Source organism: Myotis nattereri (assembly GCF_964212035.1).
Source record: "Myotis nattereri genome assembly, chromosome: 8".
Classification (NCBI taxonomy): Eukaryota; Metazoa; Chordata; class Mammalia; order Chiroptera; family Vespertilionidae; genus Myotis; species Myotis nattereri.
The window spans coordinates 84,520,692-84,546,741 of record NC_138083.1 but is presented as its reverse complement, the minus strand read 5'-3'; the positions used below and the strand labels follow the sequence as shown (position 1 = coordinate 84,546,741).

The 26,050-nt window shown below is 51.1% G+C and overlaps 1 protein-coding gene across 1 annotated transcript; it reads right to left on the bottom strand.

Annotated features, from left to right (window-relative positions):
* On the bottom strand, positions 1 to 20,491 carry LIPG (lipase G, endothelial type). The gene is made up of 10 exons (XM_081097682.1): positions 19,646 to 20,491; positions 16,540 to 16,721; positions 14,277 to 14,456; positions 12,912 to 13,023; positions 8,007 to 8,228; positions 7,329 to 7,571; positions 6,543 to 6,663; positions 5,454 to 5,672; positions 3,359 to 3,463; positions 1 to 2,001 (listed from the first exon to the last, which is right to left on the bottom strand). The coding sequence occupies exons 1-10, from the start codon at positions 19,740 to 19,742 to the stop codon at positions 1,980 to 1,982; spliced, it is 1,503 nt and encodes a 500-aa protein (XP_080953808.1). The 5' UTR covers positions 19,743 to 20,491; the 3' UTR covers positions 1 to 1,979.
* Positions 20,492 to 26,050: the final 5,559 nt, after the last annotated feature.

Sequence of the window (26,050 nt, the reverse complement as noted above, 5' to 3'; positions counted from 1 at the left end):
GAATTTTGTAGATCTTTATTACTTTACTATTAAAAATCTTAGTCTTGAAATTGGTTAATCTTAATGTAAAAACTAACCATATATTTGTTTTTATACATTACATACACTTGAAAAATAAATAATGTTCTGCATAGCATTTAAAAAAGCAGCAGCATATACAAATAAGTCTTCAAGCAAAATGTATAAATATAGGACCCACCGAGGATTTGATTCTTAAGGTTCCATCATTAAAAAGCAGGTCAGAGGTAGCCAGGAGGCACAGTCAGTAACACAAGCTCCACTTTGGCTGGAAAGCAATGACAGAAACAACAGAAGAGGCACACAGTTGGATGGAGACACCTTGACTTAAGACTTGACTGAGTATGTCTTTGAAGTTTGGCATTGAACAAAGATACAACTTTGGCACAAGACAGGTTAAAACAGAGTCCTTTAAAAACCTCAGTACAAAAAAAATCACTCTTTCCTCCCCCACCTGGTATCATATCTCCTTCCAAATAAATCTCATCCATAAAAAGCCCCACCCAATGGCACAGTTGTTTTCCTGGTTACAGGTTAATAAAAGGGCTTGGGTTTTATGAATGGCTCTGAGAAATATTCCTTGTTTGTCACATCTGGGGCAGATTGGAGAGAAAAGGCTATAAACGTCTTAACGAAGTTGCAGAGATCAACATACCATGGACTTTGCCTCTTAGAAATCTGGGTCCTTACCTGACCCCCGTCACCAACGTGGTATATAATTCTAGACACGTGGCTGAACCTCAGAGCCTCATTTTATACTGAGTTAATAATGGCTTCCCTGTTCACCTCCTGTTGTTAATCCCTAATTAGGTGACCCACATGAAAATCTTTTGGAAAGTAAAAATGGGTTCCTTGGATATCATGTGTATTAATTCAAATAAAGAATTAGAGGCTTTTCCAAGAAGTTCAACAGAAAAGGGGCTGGTGTTAGAGCAAGGTATTTCTAAGGAAGAAAAACAGTGTGTGAAATCTTAGCACCAGCTGTTTGACAGGCGATGGTTCTGGATAAACAGATATGTATAACATATGTAATGCCTTCTACCTTCCTCAACAAAAGAGATTTTGCTCCAAAGCAATCATATCTGGTAGTTGGCCACCATTCCGATCTCCAGCACATATGACGCCCTGCTTGCTACTCTGCTGGTGATCAAACATATCACTCTTAGGGGGAATGCACATGCTAACTAAGAAGAAATAGGTAGGAACTGCTGAAAACCCCAGAGTCCCCATTCTTCCATCCTCCCCAAGGCCCCTTGTGCTTCATCATATGTATATTCGTGGACCATTTAAACTTTAAGTGAGTCTACAAATCCCAATCCCATTAAGGTTAAGTGCTTAATAAACATTTATCCAATAAAAAAAATGAGCAATAAAAAAATAAGAAAGCCAATAATGTGTGCTTTAGAGAGTGAGTTAAGGAACAGGACAGAATGTCAAAGAAGTAACCGACATTGATCAATGCAGCTCGTTGAACCCCAGCATCGAGGGCCTCAGCATCACCCCAGATCGACCGTCTCTGGGTGAACAAGGACACAGGTCTGCCGTCCTGACAGGTCAGCTCCCAGCGGGAAGGCCTGTCACTACGACGCAAGTCGGGCCACACCCTGACAGCTTTCCACATAGGCCCACTTCAGAGCCAGTGGTCCTCGCCAGGCAAAGCCCAGGCCCACCCAGTCACCTAGCAGCCAGCCCGGTGTGCACAAGAGGCCCAGGCATTTGGCTGTTTGCACACAGATTGGCCATAGAGCTATTCTAGGGCAGCAGCAGGAAGAGCAGTGCACAGTCCCCTCTGGCGAGAAGTCCCAGTTGTCATGGGAGGCAAGGTCCTGGGCCAAGCAGGCTCTTCCCTGTGCTCCAGCGTCAAGGCCAAGACCTTCCATCAGGTGGGTCCTCAGCAGTAACTTTCCTCCTTGTGCTTGGTTGGCGGGGCAGGGCAGGGCGGGGGGGCCTTGCTGGCACCCTCAGGGAAGCTCCACAGTTTGCCTGAAAGGAAGCAGGTGCGAGTGTGAGCCTAGACTGAGTCGTTAAATTAGATGGGCAGTTTCAGAATCCCACAGTCCTGTGATCACTGAGCTGTGGTCACACTGATGCTCCGTAACAGGAGACAGAGCAGCTGGCCTGCAGCCCGGCCCTCAGGATGGCAGGCACAGGGGACCCGGCGCGGGTGCAGCTGCTTGACCATTGACAGCCAGATCAAAGTGAGGTGGTTTATCTGAGCAAGAAAAGGCCTTGGCTTGAGTAAACCAATCTGCCTCAATCCTTGCTCCACTGTCACCAGCTGGGGGACCTGGAGAGAGTTTACCCTGAACTCCCTGAGCCTCGGTTCCCCACTGAGCATAGGGTTAGCAACACCAACGTCCTGGGGTTGATGCTAAAAATTAATGAAGGCACTGAACGTGAGGTGGGCACATGTATGTGCTCAGCATATGGCAGTAAAACTATTATCTAGGACAGTGATGGCGAACCTATGACACGCGTGTCAGAGGTGACATGCGAACTTATTTTTTTGGTTGATTTTTCTTTTTTAAATGGCATTTAAATATATAAAATAAATATCAAAAATATAAACCTGCCCTAACTGATTTGGCTCAGCGGATAGAGCAACAGTCTGCGGACTGAAGGGTCCCAGGTTCGATCCTGGTCAAGGGCATGTACGTTGGTTGCAGGCACATCCCCAGTGGGAGGTGTGCAGGAGGCAGCTGATCGATGTTTCTAACTCTCTATCCCTCTCCCCTCCTCTCTGTAAAAAATCAATAACATATATTTATATATATATAAATCTTTGTTTTACTATGGTTGCAAAGATCAAAAAATTTCTAGATGTGACACGGCACCAGAGTTAAGTTAGGGTTTTTCAAAATGCTGACACGCCGAGCTCAAAAGGTTCGCCATCACTGATCTAGGACCTTGGTTGGGGCAAGAGGTAGAGGTTGGTGGTAGGGCTGGTCTCCCTTTTCTTCAGCAAGAGTTTAGACTCAGAGGACATGTGACAAATTCCCCTTTTGGATGTGCCCACCGCCTCACACCTTGAGATATCAACTTTCTTCAGTTCTGAAATAAAGGGACTCCAGCACGGGGCAATGGGACACTGATGCAAGGCGACGCTTTTGTCTGATTCAGCGACACAGACGAGCATTCCTGCTTCTCAAAAGGGGGAGAATTGCCCACTAATATCCACTCACACCAACCTGGGTCCCCAACAACCTAAAAGGGAATGATACTGTGTGGTTCTACTTTACTTCTTCCCCAGCTCCATACTCCAACCTGGTGCCCCATGTCCACGCGTGCTGGGCGAGCAGTCAGCATGTGCTGCGTGAACATAGGAGAAAGTCCCGGTTACCTGGTTCCACTTCTTATTCTTCTGCTGTCCAGACACTTGTGGAACCAGAGCTCTTGGCCAGGGGATATGCTGGTGTTCTCAGGGTCTTCCGCACAAAAAGCATATCTAGGAGGAAAAAGAAACCACCGAGGTCACCAACACTCTTCAGGGGAAGGCACGTGGCTGTGCATTAGCCAGATGGTGCTTTCTGGATCCAAGGTGGACAGAGCGAAGAGGAAAGAGAAGTCTTCCTCATGCTGCACCTTGACTCAAGGGCCTTCGGAACACCCTACCGTGACTACAGGCAGGCCAGACCGGGTCTCGCTCTGAGGTGCCTCATGATTCGGCTCATGCAGCCGTTAGCCACACCTCTTCCACATTCTTCTCTAGTCTGTTCCAAAGACTGCTGCCTCTCAGAAGCCTCCCTGACTGCCTGAGACCTTGCTCTCTCAGTTTAATAGGAAAGCATGTCTCTCAATTTAATAGGAAAGCAATTTAATAGGAAATGCTGCTTTTGTTATTGTCGTTACTTCGTATGGCCTGGTGTCAATAACGAATGTTCCCTCTTATTTAACACATGATGCACTGCCTTGAATGGCGTGTGGATTCCTATATCTATGGTGGACTGTAATCTCCTCGAATAAAGGAACGCGAGGTGCCTCCGGTACAGACCTCTTAAATATCCACCAAGGAGCATGGCTGGGCTCAGCTGTGAGTTAAAACAAAGATTCGGGAAGTGGACAGCAGGATCACAGGTAGAATCCGGGGTCGAATAACCATTTCAACTATAACTGACAGCCAAATCATGTGGCCCACCCCCACCCCCACCTCAGAAGCATGTGATTAGCCTGACCCCATGGCCAACAGATGGGAGGGACACGTGACCCTGATGCTCACCTGCAGGACAAAAGCCATAATCAGAACAGCTTTAAGAACCTTTACCAGGAAGCCCCTACAGCACATGAACCTATCAGAAGGTGACTCGCCTTATCACAAACAGGAAAAAATTAAAACAAGAGTAGGGGACCAATTCATACCCAACAGGGTAGCAAGAATGTCCCACCAAATACAGGTGAGGAGGAGGGGAAAGGAGAGCTCTTATTCTGTGGCTAAGATTGAAAATTGGTCCAACCTCCTGGGACGGGAAATTAATAACATCTAGTCGAGTGAAGAAGACGTGTACTATAACTTCGAAATTCCACTTTTTAGTATTCATACCCCAAAGAAGCCCTCACACAGGTGCCCCTCCACTCCTCTCACCGCCAGCCTGTGCCAGCGGCGATGAGTGCACACAGGGCATCTGAAGACTGTGATGGAGCAAATGCCAAATGAGGTACAAAGGGGGCAGAGGCTGTTTCCAACCATCGTAAGGCTGACCATGACCTCCTAGAGGCCTGCTGAAGGATTTGATCAAGGTCGCCCCCAACACTCTCTTGACAAAGGTTCAGACTTCCTTGGCTTCTACTTAGAAGGAAGCTGCTCAGAGGGCCAAGGCTCAGAGGTGAAGGCAGTGACAGACAAAGGTCTGGATTTTTCATGCTAGTCTTGGGGCTAACAGGCGCATGGAAGCTGCCAGGGGGTGTAGCATACGGGGTTCTCTTCTACTTGATGCCAGGACCCTGCCCCATGTCCTTGACTCACAGCCTCGGAAGGAGAGGTCTGATGCTCTGAAAATAGGATGCTCGGGAAACCGGGTCCCACCAGAGACCTCATCCTGGGGGCTTCCTGAACTGGGTACTCTGGCTTGTTCCACCCAGGAGCAAGCAAAGACTTGTGGTTGCATGGACCTCAGAGCACACAGTTAGCAAGCAGCACTCCTGAAAAGCCCTGTCCGGGGGCAGCCCTGCTTCCTCTGGGCCAACACAGGGCTTGGCCAATAGAAGGAGGGCTGGATTGCAGCCCCCACTTGCGCACCCCCTCAGCCATGGGCCTGTGATCAGGGCCCAAACGTTGACAGATGTCTTGATCTGAACTTCGCTTTCCCTTGCAAAGGTGTTTGAGGTTTTGCCCCCGTGTTCCGGATATGAAAGGACTGGAGGTGCTTGCTTAGCAAAGGAAAGGACACGGCCCAGGCTCACCACTGACATGGGGTCGAAAAGGGTCATGAGGCACTTACTTGCGCTGGGTTTCCCCAGACTTGACCCGGATGCGCCTGATATTCACTTCCTGCTCAGGCTTCCGGGATTGAGACAGGTATCTGCGAAACTCGGTCCACAGGCTGTACCAGGACTGAGGTGCCCGTTTCCAGGTGAGTCTGATCTTCAAGAGGTCTCCCAAGTCCTCCTCTGTGTACACCAGGAAGGTGTTGGTGGCATTCAGCCCGATCCGCTCCACTCTGCAAGGGGCGAGAGAAGCGTCTCACTCCCCAGCCACTTGGAAAACCGCCACACCTGTGGGGTGATGCCCTGGCAGCACCTGCACCCCTCGGACAGGAGAGAAACAAGGAGAGGGCTCTCCCCCAGGTCCTCCACCCGCACTGGCATCACCAAGGTGGAAGCCCACTGTCTCCACGCTGACAGAAAGATAATGTTGCCTACTGCACCCCAGACTTTTATCAAAAATCCCTGAGTACCTACCACCCTATTTAAACTACTTCCTGGGGGCACAGGTCCAAGAAAGAACAGAAATGAGAAAGCAGAGAGAAGTCACATCCCCTCTCAACAGTATCCTCTTCCGCTCTGCCCACAGGCATCTGTCTCCTGGGAAACTCCTAGCTCCCTCCAGCCCATCCCTCCCATTAGACATTTGGGGAACCTGCCTCACCCCATTTGTGGGTGTGACTGTGTGCATACAAACCTGGTCTCCCAACTAGACCCTGAGCCCTGATAGCCACTACTTTGATGACGCCTTGTACGTAAGGAGTGCTCAACAAATATATCCAGATTGCTATGTGCCCCTCCCACAGATAATTAGAAATGGTCCAAATTTCCTAATGTCAGGCGTTGTCTGAAATGAAACAGCACTTTCTGCCCAGCTGATCCAGCAGCTTCTCACGCTGCTGATGTATCCTGGGAGCTTCCCTCCCAGAAACGTTGTGTGTCAAGGGCCTGGTGGTGGAGAGCAGACGGAGAGACAGAGGACTGCAGAGGCCGCTGGAATCCCCCAGCCCTCAGACCACACCCCTCTGCGTGGTTCACACACTCCCGCGCTCTGTCATTCTCATACCAACTTGTCCTCACCCCAGCGGAGGGAACTTGGGACTTACACTTCCAATGGCAGCATCTGCGAGTCTGCACTGGTGCCATAAAGGGTGACATAAAAGATGGGCTCGATTTCTGTTGTGTTTTTGTAGCTGAAGAAATGGATCTTCATCTGGTAATGGTAAACTGCAGAGACAGCAGAACAAAGACAGTGTGGGCCTTGATTGTCATCCCAGGGCAACCTGTCCCAAACTGAGTCATCTGTCACTGGGTTTTTAGGGACTGTCATCCTTTGGGTCCAGCCCCGCCTCCAGCTTCTCTCTGGTCTCATTCTGTCCAGTGGCGTAAGAGGGATAGAAGGAGGAGCTCTAAACTGGGGGTGCAGGAGACCTTTGGGGATTCTGGCCCAGCTACTTTCCTATTGTATAGCCTTGAATTAAGGACCAAGGCTCTTTGAGCCTCAATTTCCTCATATGTAAGTAACGCCCATGATTCCCACAAAACTTAATGGTTTTATAACATGTTATAAAATGGCAAGATATCCTTTTGATCCCTATTGGTCCTACCTCAGATTTCTTGTGATAATCAAATATGAGCAGCTTTGAAAAGTTAAATGAAGGAGAGATTTAAGATATGAACACCCTGATCATGGAGTGATGATTCACATCACAAAAGGAATCCCCACCATGGGTTTTTAGATTAGCTTTCCTACGGCAAGCACAACGCAATCCGATTTGCAATGGTTTGCTCTAACTGTGCCGGCCACGTCTCCCCGGCAGGGCTGTGACCTGTTTCACAAGGTGTTTAGAAGGAGGGTAGACAGTCCTCAGGGCGCGGCGGGGACAGGTTACCTCGGAAAGGCATGCCCGCCCGGGTTTTTAGGTACATCTTGCTGTTCCTCTTGTGCCTCGTTCTCTTGGCGTTGTAGCCAATGCTATTACAGCGGTTCTTCCGGCAGCTGAGACAGATCCCCTTTTTGAAGCGGTGCGAGTCCGTGCACTGGAACGCAAAGCTCGCCTTGTCCTGATTCATCAGGGAGTCAACAAAGAGGTATATGGCCCGCTGGTGCTCACATTTCACGCCCTCTGCGATCGCTGACGGGGAGGGAGAGACAGAGAGCGTGCATGATTGATGAGCCGCTTCTCAATGATCCGCCCGCACAGTCAGTAAGTACTGTGCAAAGTAAGTACTGTGCAAAATTGGTACTTAGTCAGTAAGTACTGTGCAAAATTGGTACTCAGTAAGTCCTGTGCAAAATCTTCAACAAACATGTATTCCTATTGTTATAAAAAGAAATTAATCAATAATAACTGGACCTTCTCAAAGCATGAGAAGGCAGAACACGGGCCACGGGAGGCTGTTCACAGGCTTGTAGGATGAGGAGTGGCAGACAGTTGGAGGGCCGTTGTGGGGGGAAGTGGGAATAATGAAATAAATGTGGTTGGGATCTCTAGCAGCCATGGCTGATATAGGAGAGGGTGAGGTAACTGAGTCAAACTTCCCCATGAAGCAGAAAATAAGGAACTCACTTCCATATGCAATTGACCCTAAGACATCGTTGAGTCCACAACCCGGCTGGAAGTCACCCCCGTTGGGGTAGATGTCGATGTGGCCCACGGGCATCTGAATCCCGATGCTCAAGCCGAAGGAACGCGTGTAGGTGTGGAGGACATCCACAAAGTCTGCGTCGTCAGGGGACAGCCTGCTGTGGATGTCCACCCCTTCGAACATGGGCCCGGCAGGATCCAGACCTACAGCAGAAGGGGGAGCCGAGACGGACTGTGTCAGATGCGCCCAGTCGAGCCCGAGGATGCAGAATGAAACTGTCCTCAGAGCCCAGCCAACCTGCCTGCAGCCCAGGAACTTGGCTTTCTTCTGCCCCCTTCGCCTGCCCTGACACCTCAGCTGACTCCGTAGACTGCCCACAAGCTTCACCCTGGCACATACCAGGGCTGTCAGAAGTGGGGCAGTTCTAGAAAGAACTCGGGCTGGCTGAAACTAAACCGTTCATCCCACTTATTCCGCCACTGAGAGCCGCAGAGGAGCAGGCTTTCCACAAAATAACTGAGCTACCTCCATTTCTGGAGGGAAGACTCAGTCTCCCCAAACTGAGCTATTTCTATTTCGACTTAATTGGTCCTCTTCCTTTAGGGATGACCCAGGCCCAGGGGTGGAATAGCAAGGGTGAGTGGGGACACCAGATGCACTGAGAGCCTACACCCCACGCCTCCAGAACCCTTCTGCTTGGCAGCTGCTAAGAGAAAACACCGTGCCTGCAAACGCTCTGGAGCGGACAGGCGAGCAGCACGGGGAGAGCGCTGGCTCTCGCATTTGAAGATCACAGATATCGCTGGGGAGCTCGTTACAAATTCAGAGTCCACTCTGCAGCTACAACACACTCTGGGCGGGCAGACCAGCCACTGGTTACGGTGTGTATGTGTGGGCTGGGGGAGAGGGCCGGGAAGGGAACTGGGCAGGCGTGACTTTCACCATCTTTGAATGTTGGAACCCACAGGAATGCAAAACCATTCAAAAAAGGAATTTGCAAACTATAAAATGCAGGTTCCTTACCCCCTAGAGATTCTAATTGGTAGGTCTGGTGTGGGGCCCAAATATATACATTTATTCTCCAGGTGATCCTAAAAGTAGCTAGTCTGTGGGCCAGGTTCTGAAAAACTTCGCCGCGCTTCAGTACCATCTATGAAATGGAACCTGAGTGTCTTAATTTATACAGTCCGTGTGAGATAATATAAGATTAAGTGCTTGTCAGTGTAAATACTAGCTACTATTACCAAACCCAAGTAATTATGGGTGCCAAATTCATCCCAACCCAGAAGGCTCTTCAGACACAGAGAGAGAAAGTTAAGAAAAGAGTATTTACAGCCAAGGAAGGGGGTCTGTTTAGTCTAGAACAGTGGTTCTCCACTGGGAGGGATTTTGCTTCCAAGGGGACATCTGGCAATGTCTGGAGACATTTTGGGTTGTCAAAATTGGGGGGGGGGGGAGAGAGAAGCTACTAAGCATCTAGTGGTTAGAGGCCAGGGGAGCTGATACACATCCAATAATGCTCAGGGCAGCTCCACAACAAAGCATTTGAATGGAGCGGAGGTTAAGAAACCGTGATTGAGAAAGCAAGGCAGGGAGGAGACATGACCAAAAACAGTCATAAAAAGGAAGTGATGCTACCTACTGTCAAGAACTGTTCCAGCCCTAGCCGGTTTGGCTCAGTGGATAGAGCATCAGCCTGCGACCGAAGGGTCCTGGGTTTGATTCTGGTCAAGGGCACGTACTCCTCCCCAGCCTGGGCCCTGGTCAGGAGGCAACCCATCGATGTGTTTCTCTCATATCAATATTTCTCTCTGTCTTTCCCTCTCTCCTCCACGCTCTCTAAAAATCAATGGAAAAATATCCTCAGGTGAGGATTAAAAAAAGACCTGTGCTCCCTAGGCCCCGGTGCCACAGAACCAGGAGCACATTGTGGGCCTGAGAGAGGAGCTTTAGGAGAAGCAAAAGGCAAAGCTATTGTCCAGAGTGGACAGTAAACCTGTGGAACTCATTACTCATGAGAACGCGTGGAGGTGGAGACTAAATAGTTTCCAGAGGTTCAGAGAAACACACGAAAGGCAGAGGCAGCTTGGGGAGGCCAGGCTGCTCGTGGGCTCACCCCAGCCCAGGACCCAAAAGAAAGATGGCACAAGAGCAGCGTCCTCCCAAAACAGCCCACGATGCCTTGTTTCAGAGGCTGCAAGAACCACAGTTCTGACACTAGCAGCCTCTCCCCTGCCTGCTGCCATGTCTCCTGGAGGGAAGAAAGAAAAGGGAAAAAGGCACATTCTGCTTTGCCACCAATACAAGAGAGGGGCTCTTTGCTTGGTGTGAACAAAAGTCTCCACCAGACGGTCAGTGCCATGGGAACCGAGCTGCGCGGGAGGAATGCAGGCGGCTGAGGGCTTCTCGACAGGCCTGCTGGCGGCCAGGCGGGGCCTTCCCTACCCAGACTGCCCGGCCTGACACGGGGCCAGGGCTCACCCTCTGGGGAAAGTTGGACAGTGTACTCTTTAAACTCGGAATGGGACGGAGAACTTATCCCCTCCGAAAAGAGAGAGCAGATGGAGAACCACCCCTCCTTCCGCTCAGCCTGACTCCTCCGAAAGTGCTCTGTCCACACACTCTCACGGGCATGCACACACTCACGGGCGTGTAAGATATCGGACCCATTGTTTAAGCACCGAGCCATCGTTTCCCTGTCTGCAAAATGGAGCCAAAAGGACCCCCTTGGCCTGGTGCTATGTGACGTACGTATGGCACGAAGCACCTGCCACACAGTAGGTGCTTGACATTAGGTAGCATCTAGCCCAGAGCCTACAGAGTGGTCACTTAATTCATATTTCTTGAATGAACGAATGAATGAATGAATGAATCTATTTGCTTATTTATGTATAACTAAGTAGACAAGTGTCCAATTAGAAATATATGATCTATTATATCACAGAATTCCCTCAGAAGCCTAATGCACAGCTCCCTGATCCAAGCAAGACTGGGATTCCCGTCTCCCCCTGCAGGCCCAGGCCTCTGCACGGCAGCAGCAGCAGCCTCAGGACCCCACTCCCGCTACAGTCTCTGGTCCTCTCACCCGTTGAGGCCACCTGCTTCCCAGGCCCATGAGAAAGAAGTCTGAGGGGAGAGGAGAATGCACAGCCTCCCCCATCAGGCATGCACCACAGCGTATGTCAGGTCAGCCAAATACCCTCCAAGGGGCTGCTTGGCAACTGGACCGAGGCCACTCCTTCCTGTTGTGCTCACCCAAGGCCCCCGTTCCACAGAGAAAGGCCGGGGAGAAGGGCTGAGCTCAGGACATGCGGCCCCGTGCCCCAGGCCGACAGCGCAGAGGACTGATTAGCATTCTGCCCGAAGCCCACATCTCAGCAGCTGCCACCCAGACAGGGGAAAAACCGAACGCTCCTCACAGCCCCTCTCCTTTCGGATTTAGAAATCAGGAAAGGGAGGCTCTGCAGCTCGTCCTTGCTGCCAAGGACTCTCGGGTGGGGGCCTGGTGTGTGCCGGCCGCCACCGGAACAGCTGGGCCTGCTCTGGACATCACACGTTGCTCGGAGACGGAAAGGAGGTGCTCAGGCGGTAGGACCCAGCCGGGCTCAGGGTCAAACAGCTTTGCACTCAGTGGTTAATGAGCAGTCATGTGTGGCCACACAATCACTGCCCACCTAGAGGGCTCAGGCCCCGTGGCCGTGGCAATAAAAAGTAAAGTTCTCAAAGTATGCTGAACCAGATCATTGGATCTAAAGGAGTGTGAGTGTGTGTGTGCATGTGCACGCATGCCAGGACATTCGACTTAAGCCCAGACAATGATATAAAGAGGTCCACTAAAACCTCACAAATACTTTTTTTTTTTAAATCTACCCCAGCAGCTTATTGCTGAAACCTGAAACTCTACCTTGACTAAATCTTTCTTTAGCTAAGAACACCCTTCCACCTGAGTCCTGTTTCAAAATGAAATTGATCCACTCTTTGCTTCTATGGTAGGGGTGAGGGGAAAGCTGGAAGTGAAGACAAATGAAAGAATGTTGGAAGGAGGTTGAAAGTTCAGGGCAACAAATCTGCCATTCATTTTAGCCGAGCGCAAGCCCCGTGTCTGTATTAGAGGGGCCCCAACATGGTAAAGAGACTCTTTCCCACGTTTCAGAGTCATTAGAGGATTTAACCCAAAGGCCCACATCAAAATCTCACTAAAACGGAACGCTCAATTTTCTATTGACAGCCTGGGTGCCGATATCAGCAAGGTGTCTTTAAAGACAAAGTGTTACTCATCTGTTCTAAACAGGTCACCATCACTAATGAATATGCCAGCCAAAAACGCTGGCAAGAGGCTGTTGGTAGATGAACTAGAAATCGGAGGCAGAATCCAAACTAGAATCCACCCCTCACTCTTTCCCTGGAGGTCCTAGAGTACCACAGGCAGGGGCGGCAGTGAGCCCCAGAAGCTTGGAGGCCAGGGCTCCACCCCACTTCTGCCCTTTAGTTATCAGCTGTTTGCCCCTGGGTTTTTCTCACGTGCTGAGTCAGACCAGTGGTTTTCAAACTGGGGCTTTGGGACCTGGTGATTCCCCCGGGGGAGGGGAAGGCCCAAACAGCAAAACTAACACTACCCACCACACACCAGCCTCAGCTAGAGCATCCCTTCTGTGTTTCCTATGTTGGGGTGCTGTACAAGTCCAATTGGAAGAAAAATGGGTTCCATGACTCATTAGAACGTTTGAAAAGCTCTAGGGGCGATGCTCTCCGGGTTTCTTCCGAAGCTAACCTCTACGGCTCACGCGTGCTGCCTCAGTGAGGGGCACTCTGGTTCAGAGAGGCCAGCTTGTCAGAGGAGCTGCAGGAGCTGGAGACCAGCTGTTTGTGGAGGAGGCAGAGCTTACCCGTGATCCTGCCCACCGTGCCTGTCACGAAGTTGCCAGCGTACCCGGCCACATGAGCTCCGAGGCTGTAGCCGATCAAATGAACATTCCCAAGAGAAAAGCCGTCCTTCTCCTGCAGGAAGGCACAAGAGTGTGTGAGTGGAGAGTGGAGTCCTGAGCCCACAGAGTCACCAACATTTCAACGGTTCCATCGTGACAAGGAGGAGACCTGGCAGTCGGGACCTGGCAGGGGCTGGCTTGGCTGACAGTGCAACACAGCTGGAACCCAGCCAGGCTAGAGGTCAAAAGGACTTAGAGACGCTTTAAATGCCAAGCGCTGAGGGCAGGTCGTGACTAGAACCTGTATACCTGACCCTTCCCCTACATGTTTTCCATTCTTTCTGGCAGCATCTAAGGGAGGAGGGTGGCTGTGTGGAGGTCAAAGCCACCAGACTCCCTGGAGACTAAGTGTCAGCCACCACCCACAGCTGCATCCTCCTTGCCCACCCTCTTCGGCCCCAGGAGCTGAGTCCTCACCACAAGCCCACCTGGGACACCAGAGTTGGGACATTGCGCCCTGACCGGGCACTCACTGGTGGGGGAAGAGGAGATGAGGATTTGACCCCAAAGCTCAGGAACCAAGCTCGACAAAACAACCCAGGCAGAAGATGGAGGGACTGTTCGGGAACCCAGAATTTTAAGACCTTTAGATCTGTGTTTAGATCTGTGTACTTAAAATTTTCAGCAAGGCAGTAGTTGGAAGCAACGCCCTCCCCACCTCAGGACAGGCGCCTTCAGGCAAGAGCAGACTACCAGCCAGTCCTGCCTCCTGGCCATTCCCAACCAACCTGAGGGCATCCATTTCTGAGATCAGAAAGTAATGGCCCATAAGGCAAACTTTTGCGCAGCAGATATAAAATAACATGGAAAATCAGAGATATATCAATAACTAGAGGCCCAATGCACGAAATTTGTGCATTGGTAGGGTCCCTAGGCCTGGCTGGCAATCAGGGCTGATCTGTGGGGCGACCGGCGGGGTGATCAGGGGGCCCCCACTGGCACCCGCCTTGGCTGGCCTGGGGCCTGTGAGCTGGGGTCACCTCCTGCATTGAGCATCTGCCCCCTGGTGGTCAGTGCACATCATAGCAAATAGTTGTTCCGCTGTTCGGTCAATTTGCATATTAGGCTTTTATTATATAGGATTAAAAGGCTGTCTAAAAGTCCCAGCTTTCAAATATTTCAAGCCATACATAATTCAGTAACAATGTCAATCCCAAAGATTTTGATCAGACATCTGAAATTCACTGTAACACTGTCTAACCTGTTTTTCTTAAGAGAGTTCAAGATGCTGCTCAGGAAAGATGACTCCCTCCCATCCCCAGTTACCTGAAGCCAGTCGAGCATCCTTGCGATGCTGTGGCCCACCGTCTTCGTGTTATTGACCGCATCTGTGTAAAGCTGGTGAGCCAGGGGGAGCCAGTCAACCACCACGACATTGGCTCCTCTCTCTCTCGCCCGCAGGGCTGACACGAGTTTGTACAACCATTCCCCAAGTATGCCAGTCATCTGCGGAGAAAACAGGAAACTTCTCAAATCTCCTCTGGGTCTCGGAAATCCTAATGAACCTAGAATTCAGTTCCACTATCCTCTCCCTAGCTGGTTCCAGAACCTTCTCATGGTCTGCTCAGGGCCCAAGCATTTGCACATGAGCAGAGCACACCACCGGGCAGGATTTCTCCCTGAGTGTTTGTCTTCATTGCTCTTTACATTCCCAGTTTTTCCCATCAAAACTTTCATAGTGTTCTGCCCCACTGTCCTACAAGGCCACAGTGAGATATGCATTGGTGGCAATACGGGCCTGAAGTTGGCCTAAGTTCCTATCACAGTCGGGCAGGTGGCCTGCTCCATCATTCAAAGGCTCTTGGATGGGTTGCCTTGGAGAATTAGCTTCTCTCTTGAAGATACAGAGAGATGGTGTCTCCCCGGCAAACTCAGAATGAACAAATGACCCTGTCCCGCAATCCATCCTTCTTGACCCCAGAGAAGGAAAGAGCTCTCCCAGGAATCCCAAATTAGAACTCAGAGCACATTTTCCCACAGAAACAAAGTGTAAATGGTGACAAGGTCCAGTTGTAAACCTATCCGCAAGCACATTATTAGATAAAAAGATTTTCTGTGCCTGGCCTGGGAACCCAAACGCCATTGACAATCTTGCTTCTATGGGAAACCGCTATTCCAAGTTCCAAAAGGTTCACAAAAGAACTTTCTGGAATGCAACCCATTTGTAAGTTGCAGGCAGTTTGTATTTACACTTTGACAGGGGGCCTTAAAGAGATTCAAATGCATGATTCTAATCGTGGGCTCTGGGATGAAGACAGATGGACAGGCCTTGAAATAGCTCTTCAATCACATTAGGTAGGCAGGCACCTACTCCCCACCCTACCCCACCCCCCAGCCCACCCCCCCCCCCACCCCCAGGCCTGTGATAGACCTAAAGACCCGAAAGCAGGTAATGGATATGAATGTCTCATCATTAAGAAGAGGAATGTCGCCCTGGCTGGTTTTGCTCAGTGGATAGAGTGTCGGCCTGTGGACTGAAAGGTCCCGGGTTTGGTTCTGCAAAGGCACATGCACAGGTTGCGGGCTCCAATGATGATTCTCTCTCATCACTGATGTTTCTATCTCTGTCTCCCTCTCCTTTTCTCTCTGAAATCAATAAAAATATATTAAAAAAAAAAAAAAAAGGCCCTAGCCGGCTTGGCTCAGTGGATAGAGCGTCAGCCTGGGGACTGAAGGGTCCCAGGTTCGATCTCGGCCAAGGGCACATGCCTGGGTTGCAGGCTCGATCCCCAGTAAGGGGGGTGCAGGAGGCAGCCGATCAATGATTCTTTCTCATCATTGATGTTTCTATCTCTCTCTCCTTCTCCCTTCCTCTCTGAAATCAATAAAGAAATAGATTTAAAAAACAAAACAAAAAAAAGAAGAGGAATGTCCCCTCCCACATAGCCCAGGCAGAAACCTGCTCACTTAATAATGCCATTTTCCTACAGACTGTCATTCTCTGAATGAATAAATCCCTCGGTGGCCAAAAGCTTCTGAAGCTGTGTTAAACCCTTTTTTGTTGAAGTTTGTCATGGACCTTTCCATGTGAATTGCTCAGCTAGGGCACAGTGAGAGCCCCAATGCCTTTAAAGAGCCATCTCTATGCAAACAGGAGGGCACCGTGCCAATGGCAGCCAGCAAACCGGGCCAGCTGGCTCCTCATAGCCTCTCTGAGCCAGACAGGTTGCTTCAGCTCAGCTCGGTTCTTAGGGAGGGATGGCCCCCGTGAGGCAGCGGTTGACCAATGTAATTAAGCGTAATTAGAGGGCTCCCAAGGAGCCGGTGGGGCTGGGCGGCTGCCCTCAGGAGAGCCACTTTCTGAAAGCCGCTGTGTGCCAGCACTAAACACCACCCTGCTGGAGTCCAGATGCCCCCTCAGCGAAGTGCCCATTACATTCTTCACAGCTGTCTGAAATACAAGCAGCCCACAAGAAAAGAGGGGTGGAGAGAGAGTGGAATCTGGAAGCACCAGTATTCTTTTTAATTGACCAAAACAAAAGAAACCAAACCCGGTGTCAAGCTGCAGCGCTCCCTCCCCGGGACTCACCGCCCATCCGTGAATGATGAAGAAGGTTTTGGCTGTCGTGTTGAAGCCACAGTCTTCCAGGGGCTGGTTGTGGCCGAGGAGGAGGTAGCATCCATCATGCTCTGCGTCCTCGGAGGTGCGGAGGTTAAACCTCACGGAGGGTCTCGCAGGAATCTGCACATCCTTGGGTTCGTGGAGCTCATCTGGGGAGAAAGAGCAGAGCCGGGTGCATCAAGGGGGCTTGAGTCATGACAGATCCGGGGTGCAGCTCTAGTACAACCTGGGGTCAATGATGTAATCCCTCCTGGTCTTTTACCTCTGCTGAGTGTTTCCTCCTCACCTCCCAGAAAAAGTTGCCAAGATATGATAAAAGGGACATCTAGTCTATATTTCAGAGCACTTACTTAGTCACTGGTATTAATTACTGTCACTGAAATAAACAGGTCCCGCTTGCTTGTCTTCCTCCTTCCCTATCAAATGAGTTTTCCTTCCTTCCCCCAAGGAACTGCTTTTAGATTATGGGTCCTCAATTCTTTTGCTGAAGTGCTTGGGACCAGGGGAGTTGCAGAATCCAGACATGTTCAGATTTTAGAAAGGCATTATGGTGCATACGCCATGTCTTATATAACACCTCCCACAGGGTCTGGGGCATTCTCCATTCATCAAGCACACTAACATTTCTGCAGGGAAATGGCGTGACTACTCATACTTGAGGACCAAAAAAAAAAATTACAAAATAGCCTCTGGTCACTTCAGCTCAGTGTTGCTGCCAAGTGAGTTCAAGTCAGGTAAGGCCAGGTCTTGCAGCCAAACAAGTTACCAAACTTTCTAGTTGTGGGAGCTTTTGGAGTTTGAAATTGGAGGTAAGAAGCTGTCGACCTGTTATGCAATGGGCTTCTCCTAGTGTTCCCAACTCGATTCTAGCACTTCCTCCAAAAACCTCATGCATCCTCGATGCCCTTTGCCGAGCCAGGATGTGCCAGGCATGCTTTTAGTTTGTTAAAGAAATGGCTGAGGCCACAGAGAAACTCCTAAGAGCAGAAAAACCACTCTCTCCAGTTCCCCTGCTCAAACACACTGCCATGAAGGAGATGACCCTGCGGCCAGAACACAGCTGATGTCACCGATGGCCCTGATGGCCTTTACACACTGGGTGCTGTCGTCACCACACTGTTTCAGCCATCCAGGAAATCTTCCCTTGAGATCGGGCTAAGAAATTAGAAAATCAAGCTCTCTTGTCACTCAGAAATCAGGGGGAAAGATACCAAAGGACCATCCCAGGAGCCTCGTTTATCCCAGAGTCAGGAAGCAAATGGAACCATGGACAGAAGGACCAGAATCGGGGAGAGGGGGTGGTGAATGGGGCGGGGCGGGGTAGGGGGCGGAGAATGCAACAGATGTAAAAAAGGACAGGGTTCCAGAAAATGCAACTCAATACACATGAGCAGAGCTTTGTAATTAATGAACAAAGCCCCAGCCGGCAGAAATCTGAGCCATGGACATAACTAGTTTGACACCTCCTCAATTTCCACCCAGATAACCACTCACACAAAGACCAGATGGGGAATTCTAGGAGAAAGGGTAAAGGGGTCTGCTGGCTTCCTGGAAGAGATTGGTGAATAAACCCGCATAGCTCGCCTCTGCAGCTGCTTCTCTGACCCCAGACTTCTCGAGCTTTCGCCTGGGTCACGTCAACCTCTGGGACTTCGTGGTTGCTCTTCATCCACATGTCCTCATGGCTCATTCTCTCACCTCCTTCCATTCCTTGCGCTCAACTCTCAAGGAGGGAAGCCTGACCACAGGTTAAAACGGCACCACCTTCTCCCACCAGCACTCCGTACCTTCCATAACACTGAGCACTGTTTGTATATTTTAACACACTGGGGACGGATCACGAGGATTTGCCAGCTTTGCTTAGTTCCACTTCGAATTACACAGTGTTTTACAAAGTCTCATGCTTTAAAAAGATATTAGCTTGTAAGAACATGTAATAAATAACTTCAAAATGCAATGGGTATTTAATTTTAAAGCGTGCCTTTATCATTCATGTAAAACATTTTTTTTGTACTCGTTCAATAGAAACTTACCTGGCCACTGAGCAAAGCCAGCAATAAAACTACTGGTCCTGCAATGTGTTAATTAGATTCCTGTCTGTCTTCTCACCACCGCAACGTAAGCCCCACGAGGGCGGGGTTTTCCCTGCTCCTAGAAGAATGCCTGGCACTAAGCAGACATGTACTAACTACTTTTCTGGGTGAATGACATGGCCCAAAATGCTCACAATCGCAGAACGCGGAAGTTGGAAGGAATATTAACATTCCACAGGCGGGGAGCTAGGTCACACTCTTACTTAGCACTAGAGTTGGGGACATGTTAAGGAAAGCAAGGCTTCCCCATTCATTCATTCATTCATTCATTCATTCAATTTACCCTCCCACCAGTACATAAGCTGACATGGACCAACGACGTTTGACCAACCTCGGCAAATAGTAGAGGAAATAACGGGGTGCAGTTTAGGGGTTCCCGTGGCACTCCCGCTGGGTGACCCTCCCCTCATTCCTTCTGCCAGTGGGAGAGGCTGCCATGCAGAACTCAGAAGGAAGAAAAGCTGGCGGCTAGGAGGAGAATGAGAGGGGGTTGGAAGGAGGGTTGGGAGGAGGAAGCTGGCAATCTAGGGGAAGAAGCCACTCATCAAATGCTCCAGCCGCCTCACCTTCAAACACCTACAGGGTTGGATTGAAAGGAGGAGGGGCGCCAGGTGAGGGAGCACCTTCTAACCCTCTTGGCTAGCAATCCTCCAGGTTCAAAGATGAGAACAAGGTTGAAGAGCTGCTGGCAGCCAGTTGGGCTGACTGGACAGCACCCATCCATCGAATGGCAGGGGCGGGGCTAGAGCCAGAGGACAAGGGCACCCGCCAGCCTACAGCCTTTCGGAGGTCCCGCTGGCGATGCCCCGGTCCGAAGCGCCAGGAAACAGGTGAACGGCAAGGCTAAGTAGGAGGAGCAAAGGGATCGCGCGGCATAAAAGGGCTCCCCGGGACCGGGAGGGATGGAAGGAGGGTGTGCAGGACAGAGGGACCCGGCCCGGAAAAGAAGCTGGAGCTAATAAAAAATCAGAGCACGTTACCTTGCGGCGGCCCCTCTGGACCAGGGGGCGCGGGGCCTCCCGCGGCAAAGCAACAACAGGCGTTCCAGAGGCAGAGCAGAAGGACGGGGCTCCTCATCCTTTCCCGCCACACACCCCTCCGCGAAGCAGGACTTTAACAGGACAAAACCAACAAAACAACAAAAAAACACCTCTTTGCGGTTTCCAGCAGCCCGAGCCTGCAAGACCCTTAGCGGGCACCTTCCCTCCAGCAGCGAGTGGGGTGGCCTTAGACAGCTGGAGGTGGCGAGGGTGGAAAGTGGAAACTTGGCTAAACTGAGCGGCGGGGCGTTGGAGGGAGTGTGAAGGGGCTTAAACAAGGACCGGATTTGCCCTCATCCGCGCCTCCCGCCGGGGAAGTCCGGGCTCGCCACTGTCACCCAGCGAACTCCGGGCGAGGTAGGTTTTTAAAAAGTATGGGAGTCATCTGACCCATCGCCAGATGGTGATTTGCATAATTTATTCCCGTCTTAGGACTCTGATTGGTCACACCTTCTCAGACGCCGGAACGGAGACTCCCAAAGTTTGAATGAAAGAGCCACACACTCACCACGTGGACGCTCCCACCCGCAGCCTGGCGTTCTCCCTCACCTGCCGCCTCCTGCCACCCCACTTTCTCCTAGTGCCCGTTCCCGGACCCCAGATTCTTCGCTCTCCTCTGCCGCCCCAGGGGGGACATGGCCCGACACCCTGCGCCTGCTGGGGACGCGACCCCTGGGGAAGGAGAGCTATCCTCTCCAAGGTGCACAGCTACCCCCGCGCACGGAATGGTCTCCACGCCGCAGGCCAGGGGGCCGGCTGGGGGAGAGCCACCTGGTAACCTCGGGTACTTGTCTTCCTTCACTCCCACCCTCCCACCCAGAGAGGCCCGCGCAGGTGCAGGCAGCGTGGAGGACAAGGATCGACCAGAGCTGAGGCTCTGCAGCTAGTTCTGCAAAACCCGGCGCAAGTCTCCAAAGCCGTGCCCTTCTCCCCAGGACCCGCGGTAACAGTACCTGCCGCTCGGGGATGTTGGGGAAAACGAAAAGCGATCATGTCGGCGCTTGGTGCAGAGCCTGCCACGTGCTCCATGCCCTCGGACCTCGGGGGTGCAGGACGGGAGGAATCCTAGCGACTCTCCCCGCAGAGAACAGAGAGCTGAGCTTGGGCGTCTCGGACGCGTGACCAGCGCCGAGTCGGAGTCTCCGCAGAGGCGCGCAACCACCTGTTGAGTGCAAAGATGCAGCTTCTTCCTCGCGTCTTGTTTCCTGCCTCTCCTCCGCTTTATTGTTCCGCGTCCCTGCTCCTCCCTGGGTCTCGGGTCTCCTCCCTGCGTCTCCGCCTGCGGGACTCCGGGGCGGACAAGTCCGCGTCTGCCGCCGGGGAGCCTCGGGGTCCCTCAGGGCGACGACCCGGACCGCGGGAGGGCGGCTGCGCCCCGACAGCCCTTGGGGGCGCCGAGGCCGAGGACGGGGTGGAACGCTCCCCTGCGCCCTTGCCAAGCCTGAGCTCGCCTGCGGGGCTGTGCGAGCACCCGCTCCGCGAGTGCCGGTCCCCCGCCACCAAGGGCGTAAAAGCGCCCCGGCAGCCCCGCGCCCCCGCTTCCCTGGTGTCTGGGCCCCAGCCAGGACGATCTGCGCGGGGAAACCGGTTCGGGGGAGCAGGTCCTCTTCCGACCTATTGCCTCGTTACTCTCGTTCTCCAGCCGGCCAGTGCGCTTTGTCCCTCCGGCGTGCTATAATTCACTAGCAAGCGGTAGGTCGGCTGGCGTAATATTTCTTAGGGTAAAACTCAATCCACTTTATGGGTTGGTGAATGTCACCGCCAGATTTGTTGCTTCCGTCCTCCTTCCCCTTCCCTCCCTCCCCACCCCACCCCCGCCCCACCCCTCTCCTTCCTTATCGGCAAACTACAAGACGTAAGTCAGGTGGTATCTACATTTTACAAATGGGAAAGCAGTCGTGGGGCCAGGCTGCAGGTTTGCAGGAATTCTTAACCATCAGTTCTCTCTCTCTTCTGCTCTAGGTTTATATGGCCAGTGCGCCTCTAAATACGAGCCCTTCGGTACTATGTCTCCATCTCATCAGTAGCTGAGGCCGCGGGTAACCTGTGAGTCAAAAATTTCCTCCTCTGTTAGGAGTTGCTCAAAGCCATAGTATAGTCCCCAGCACCTTAACTAGACATTGTCGTGTGTGTGTGTGGGGGGGGGGGGTGTTGACAGGTTGACAGGGGTCAGTGAGATCCCCTGGGGAGCTAGGTATTGACCAAGGGAGAAACCTGAAACCTGGGCATGTGCCCTGACAGGGGAACCTTTAGATGCGTGGGGGGCGAGGGAGACACTCAACCAACTGACCACACCGGCCAGGGCTCAGCACCCATTTTTTTACTGCCAAGTTTATGAAACCATTAAGTTGTTGCTGGTTGGTTGGAGTGCCCTCCTGTGTCTTTACATTAAAATACCATGTGAGAACGTTCCAAGAACATAATGAAATTGCACTTGCAGCATCAGAGTAATGCATGACGTGAACTGCTTGTTAGGCATCACACTTTCCACAAGAACCACTGGGAGATCTGGGGAGCCTCCTGGTGGAGGAAGTCCCTGCCGGGGAGTTTCTGCAGAAACTTATGTTTGTGTTGCAGTCAAAATGTCAGGGTCTCAGGCTACTCTAGCAGAGGACTCTGGTCATTCTTTCTGGCTGAGCAGCATCTGAAGACCCCTTCCTATGTTAGAGGAGCCCAGCTCCCACCATAGAAGCTAAAAAGCAAACACACATCTTTCCAGCCTCCCTTGCAGCTAGAATGCCCCCATTTAAACTCAGCAAACCAAACCCTGAACTGGAAGCTATCGAGACTGGAAGCACTCCACTTTGCCCAGGGGGCAGTGCAGCGGTAGCCAGTGGGCTCTCTAAGCTGCAGTGGGGTCACTACCAGATCAGTTTGCCTGAGTATCTGCCGAGCCTCGTTCTTCTGGCCTGCAGAGATTGTGGTTGCTACCCATTATCATTCCAATGAGTTCCTCTTCTGCATAAAGGAGCCAGAGACTGTATTGCTGACAACTAAGACGACTTAATCGACTTAATCGCTAGATGCTGATGGAGCAACTGCTAGGGGTAAAACCACTGGGCTGAGCCCCCCTGGTGGGTGGAACCACCCTCCTTCTCTCTATCGGACTTCCTGCGGCACTGGCCTTGTGTTCAGTCTCTCTATCCGCGCTAATACAGTCCCCACAAGCCAGCTGTGGCTCTCAGCACTTGAGATGTGGCTAGTCCGAAATGAGATGTGCTCTGAGTGTAAAAGACTTTACGCCAGATTGCAGAGACTAGAACAAAAAAATATGTAAAAGACTGCATTCATAATTGTTACGTTGATTAAATGTTGAAATGACAATGTTTTGGATATCCTAAGAATTAAGCAACATATAATGCTAAAATTAATTTCACCTTTCTCTTTTTATAATGTGGTTGCTAGAGAAATGTAAATTACATACATGACTCATATTATATTCCTACTGGACATTCTAAAGCCCCAAGATTTGGCCTTTGACCTAGTTAATGCTAACTCTTATCCAACTTCAGCTATCTGCTTGTGTCCCATCTTCAGGGAAACTTTCCCTGACCCCTGGCCTAGGATTCCTATGTTGACATAAGAAACATCCAAACCTGCAGAGAATTTTTATAAGAATTTATTTGAGGACAACATATGCTGGGTCACAAGATTTCAAATGCTCCTGACAATAACAATTTGCAGGTTCTTTTATGTAGTTGAGATTAAGGAGGGAATGTAAGGAAGATTACTTAGGTGGGAGAAGTCTAAGTGGGGATTGGCTCAGTGGATAGAGCATCGGCCTGAGGCCAAAGGGTCCCAGGTTTGATTCTGGTCAAGGGCATGTACCTTGGTTGCAGTTTCCTCCCCAGCCTGGGCCCTGGTCAGGGCTCATGTAGGAGGCAACCAATCAGTGTGTTTCTCTCACATCGATGTTTCTCTCTTTCCCTCTCTCTTTCCCTCTCTCTTCCACCCTCCCCCCCCCCCCAAAAAAAAGGAGAGCTCTGGAAGAGCATATTTCAAGGGTGTGTTATCCTAGATGCACAGAATCAGTGGACAGCGCTTGCTTAAAGCAAAGATAATAAACTTGACTAAAGAAGCTATATGCCTGGGACATGACTGTTTACCATCACCTGCCCTGTTAGGAATTCATGATCAGATCACCTTATGAGATTACATTCCTTAGAACTTCTTCTTTGTCCACACCTATAAGCATATTCCTTTCTTTGATAGTAGGGGCCCAGTGCACAAATTCATGCACCTTGAAAGGAACTGAGGGCTGCAAGGCTGCGGTGGGCACAGGGGCAGGTCTTGGCTCATCCTCCGCAACCCTGCCCAGCCCCTCCCACTTCGGCCCCCAGTCCCCTGTCTGCTGGCAGCCCCACTCCCACAGCCACCGCTAGCCCCGCTTGCACCCACTGACAGCACAAAGCAATTGGAGCCAGTGCCAGCAGCAGGTGCGAGTGACAGTTGCTACCCTGATCGCCCCTCAGGAGCAGGGGGAGGTGGAGAAGCCCTCAGGGGCGATCGGGACTGGAAGCCACTGCTCACACCCGCTGACAGGCCGAGCAATCGAGACCAGCTCTGGGTGCTGGCAGGGGGTGCGAGTGGGGCTGGCGCTGGCAGCAGGTGCGAGCGTCAGGCAGGACCACGGCGCGTGGGAGCAAAGAATTTTCAGTAACCACCAGAGGTTCTCCCCAATGACAGTGACTGGCACCCTGCCTTGGTCTGGCACCTCCGCTCACCTACTCGACCATCCCACCGCGGCCAATGCCCGCCATGTTCCGCATGCACCCCTGATGGTCAGTGCATGTCATAGCAACTGGTTGTTCAGTTCTTCCGCCGTTTGGTCTATTTGCATATTAGGGCTTTATATATATATACTAGTGGCCCGGTACATGAAATTCGTGCACGGGAGAGGGGTGTCCCTCAGCCTGGCCTGCACCTTCTCCAATCTGGGACCCCTCAGGTGATGTCCAACTGCCGGCTTAGGCCCAATCCCCATGGGCCTAAGCAGTTGGACCGGCAGTTGGACATCCCTCTCGCAATCCAGGACCACTGGCTCCTAACCGCTCACCTGCCTGCCTGCCTGATAGCCCCTAACCACTCTGCCTGCTGGCCTGCTCACCCCCAGCTGCTCCCTGCCCCAATGGCCTGATCTCCCCCAACTGCCACCCCCGCCAGCCTGATTGCCCCCAACTGCCCCCCTGCTGTCCTGATTGCCCCCAACTGCCCCCCCCCCACCGGCTTGCTCACACCCAACTACCCTCCCCTCCTGGTCTGATTGCCCTAACCGCCTCTGCCTCGCCACCATGGCTTTGTCCAGAAGGACATCCGGAAGGTCTCCCTTTTATTACCCTTTTATTAGTATAGATATAGATAATTTACCTGGGTCTTTAATTAGGCATTATTTGTTTGGCTGTTTGATTAATGTTCAAACATTAATGTTCTCTGGGTTAGAGTTACGTAGCCATGAAAGCAGCAACTGGGCTTTTTTTTTTGTTCATTATTCTCCCGAATCCTGGCCTAGAGCCTAGCACATAGAAAGAGCTCATTAAATATTTGTTGAATGATTACATAAATGAAGTGTGTTACAAATCTCCAAGAAGAGGACAAAGTAGTCAACTTTTGCTAAATTGATTTGACCACAGAACTCTTGTCCCACAAAGGGCTTAGTGAAGAATTATAATCTCTGGGAACACAGTTTGGGAAGCACTGGCTTAGGGGCCGTAACTACAGGCGAAGTGTATGGAACCTCAGTTGAAATCTTCATTTGCAGTATGACCTCAGCTCTCCTATATGCTGAAGGTATAGGTAGGCTTGTTGGGGGGCGGGGCTGGATGTTGTTGTTCTTTGGCTTGTTTCCCTTCCTCTGCAAATCACAAACTCTGTTCCTTAAACTCTTCCATTTAGTAAACATCTAAAAGAAGCTGAATAATTCTCCTTTAATAAAGAGGTTTTCATGAAAATTTCTACATGCAGTTAATGCATGATAGGAATTTTTCTCCTGCATCTGTACAGGCCCGAAGCAGGTGAAATAATGGGTTTAACAAGGGATTGGGGTAGTTGAAAGGAATTTACCTGAGAACCAGCCAGGCCTGGCACATTTCTTTTGGGAGAGGTAGTGCATGGTTATCAATTGACCCAGAGCATGAGACCCAGGGAAAGGCTGTCAAGTCCCACTCACATCCCCCTCCCCCCAAAAAATAAGTGGCTCAGCTGAAATATCCTTTTAATTCACTTTGTTAATAATCTTCTCCAAGTAGTCCTACACACAAAAGTGAAGTGATTACTGTATGACAGCCTAGACCTTCAGGATTCTGAGCAGGGCTGGAGCTCAGCACCTCCCAGGGCGAGGGGGCCAGG

Bases quoted from the DNA above. Each gene is read 5' to 3' on its own strand.
- LIPG (XM_081097682.1), bottom strand. From the start codon at position 19,742: ATGAGGAGCCCCGTCCTTCTGCTCTGCCTCTGGAACGCCTGTTGTTGC. The intron at 8,229-12,911 runs GTAAGCTCTGCC...CTTCTGCTGTAG, and splicing joins CACGGTGGGCAGGATCACGG to GTCTGGATCCTGCCGGGCCC. The intron at 5,673-6,542 runs GTAAGTCCCAAG...CGCCCCTTGCAG, and splicing joins CAGATGCTGCCATTGGAAGT to AGTGGAGCGGATCGGGCTGA.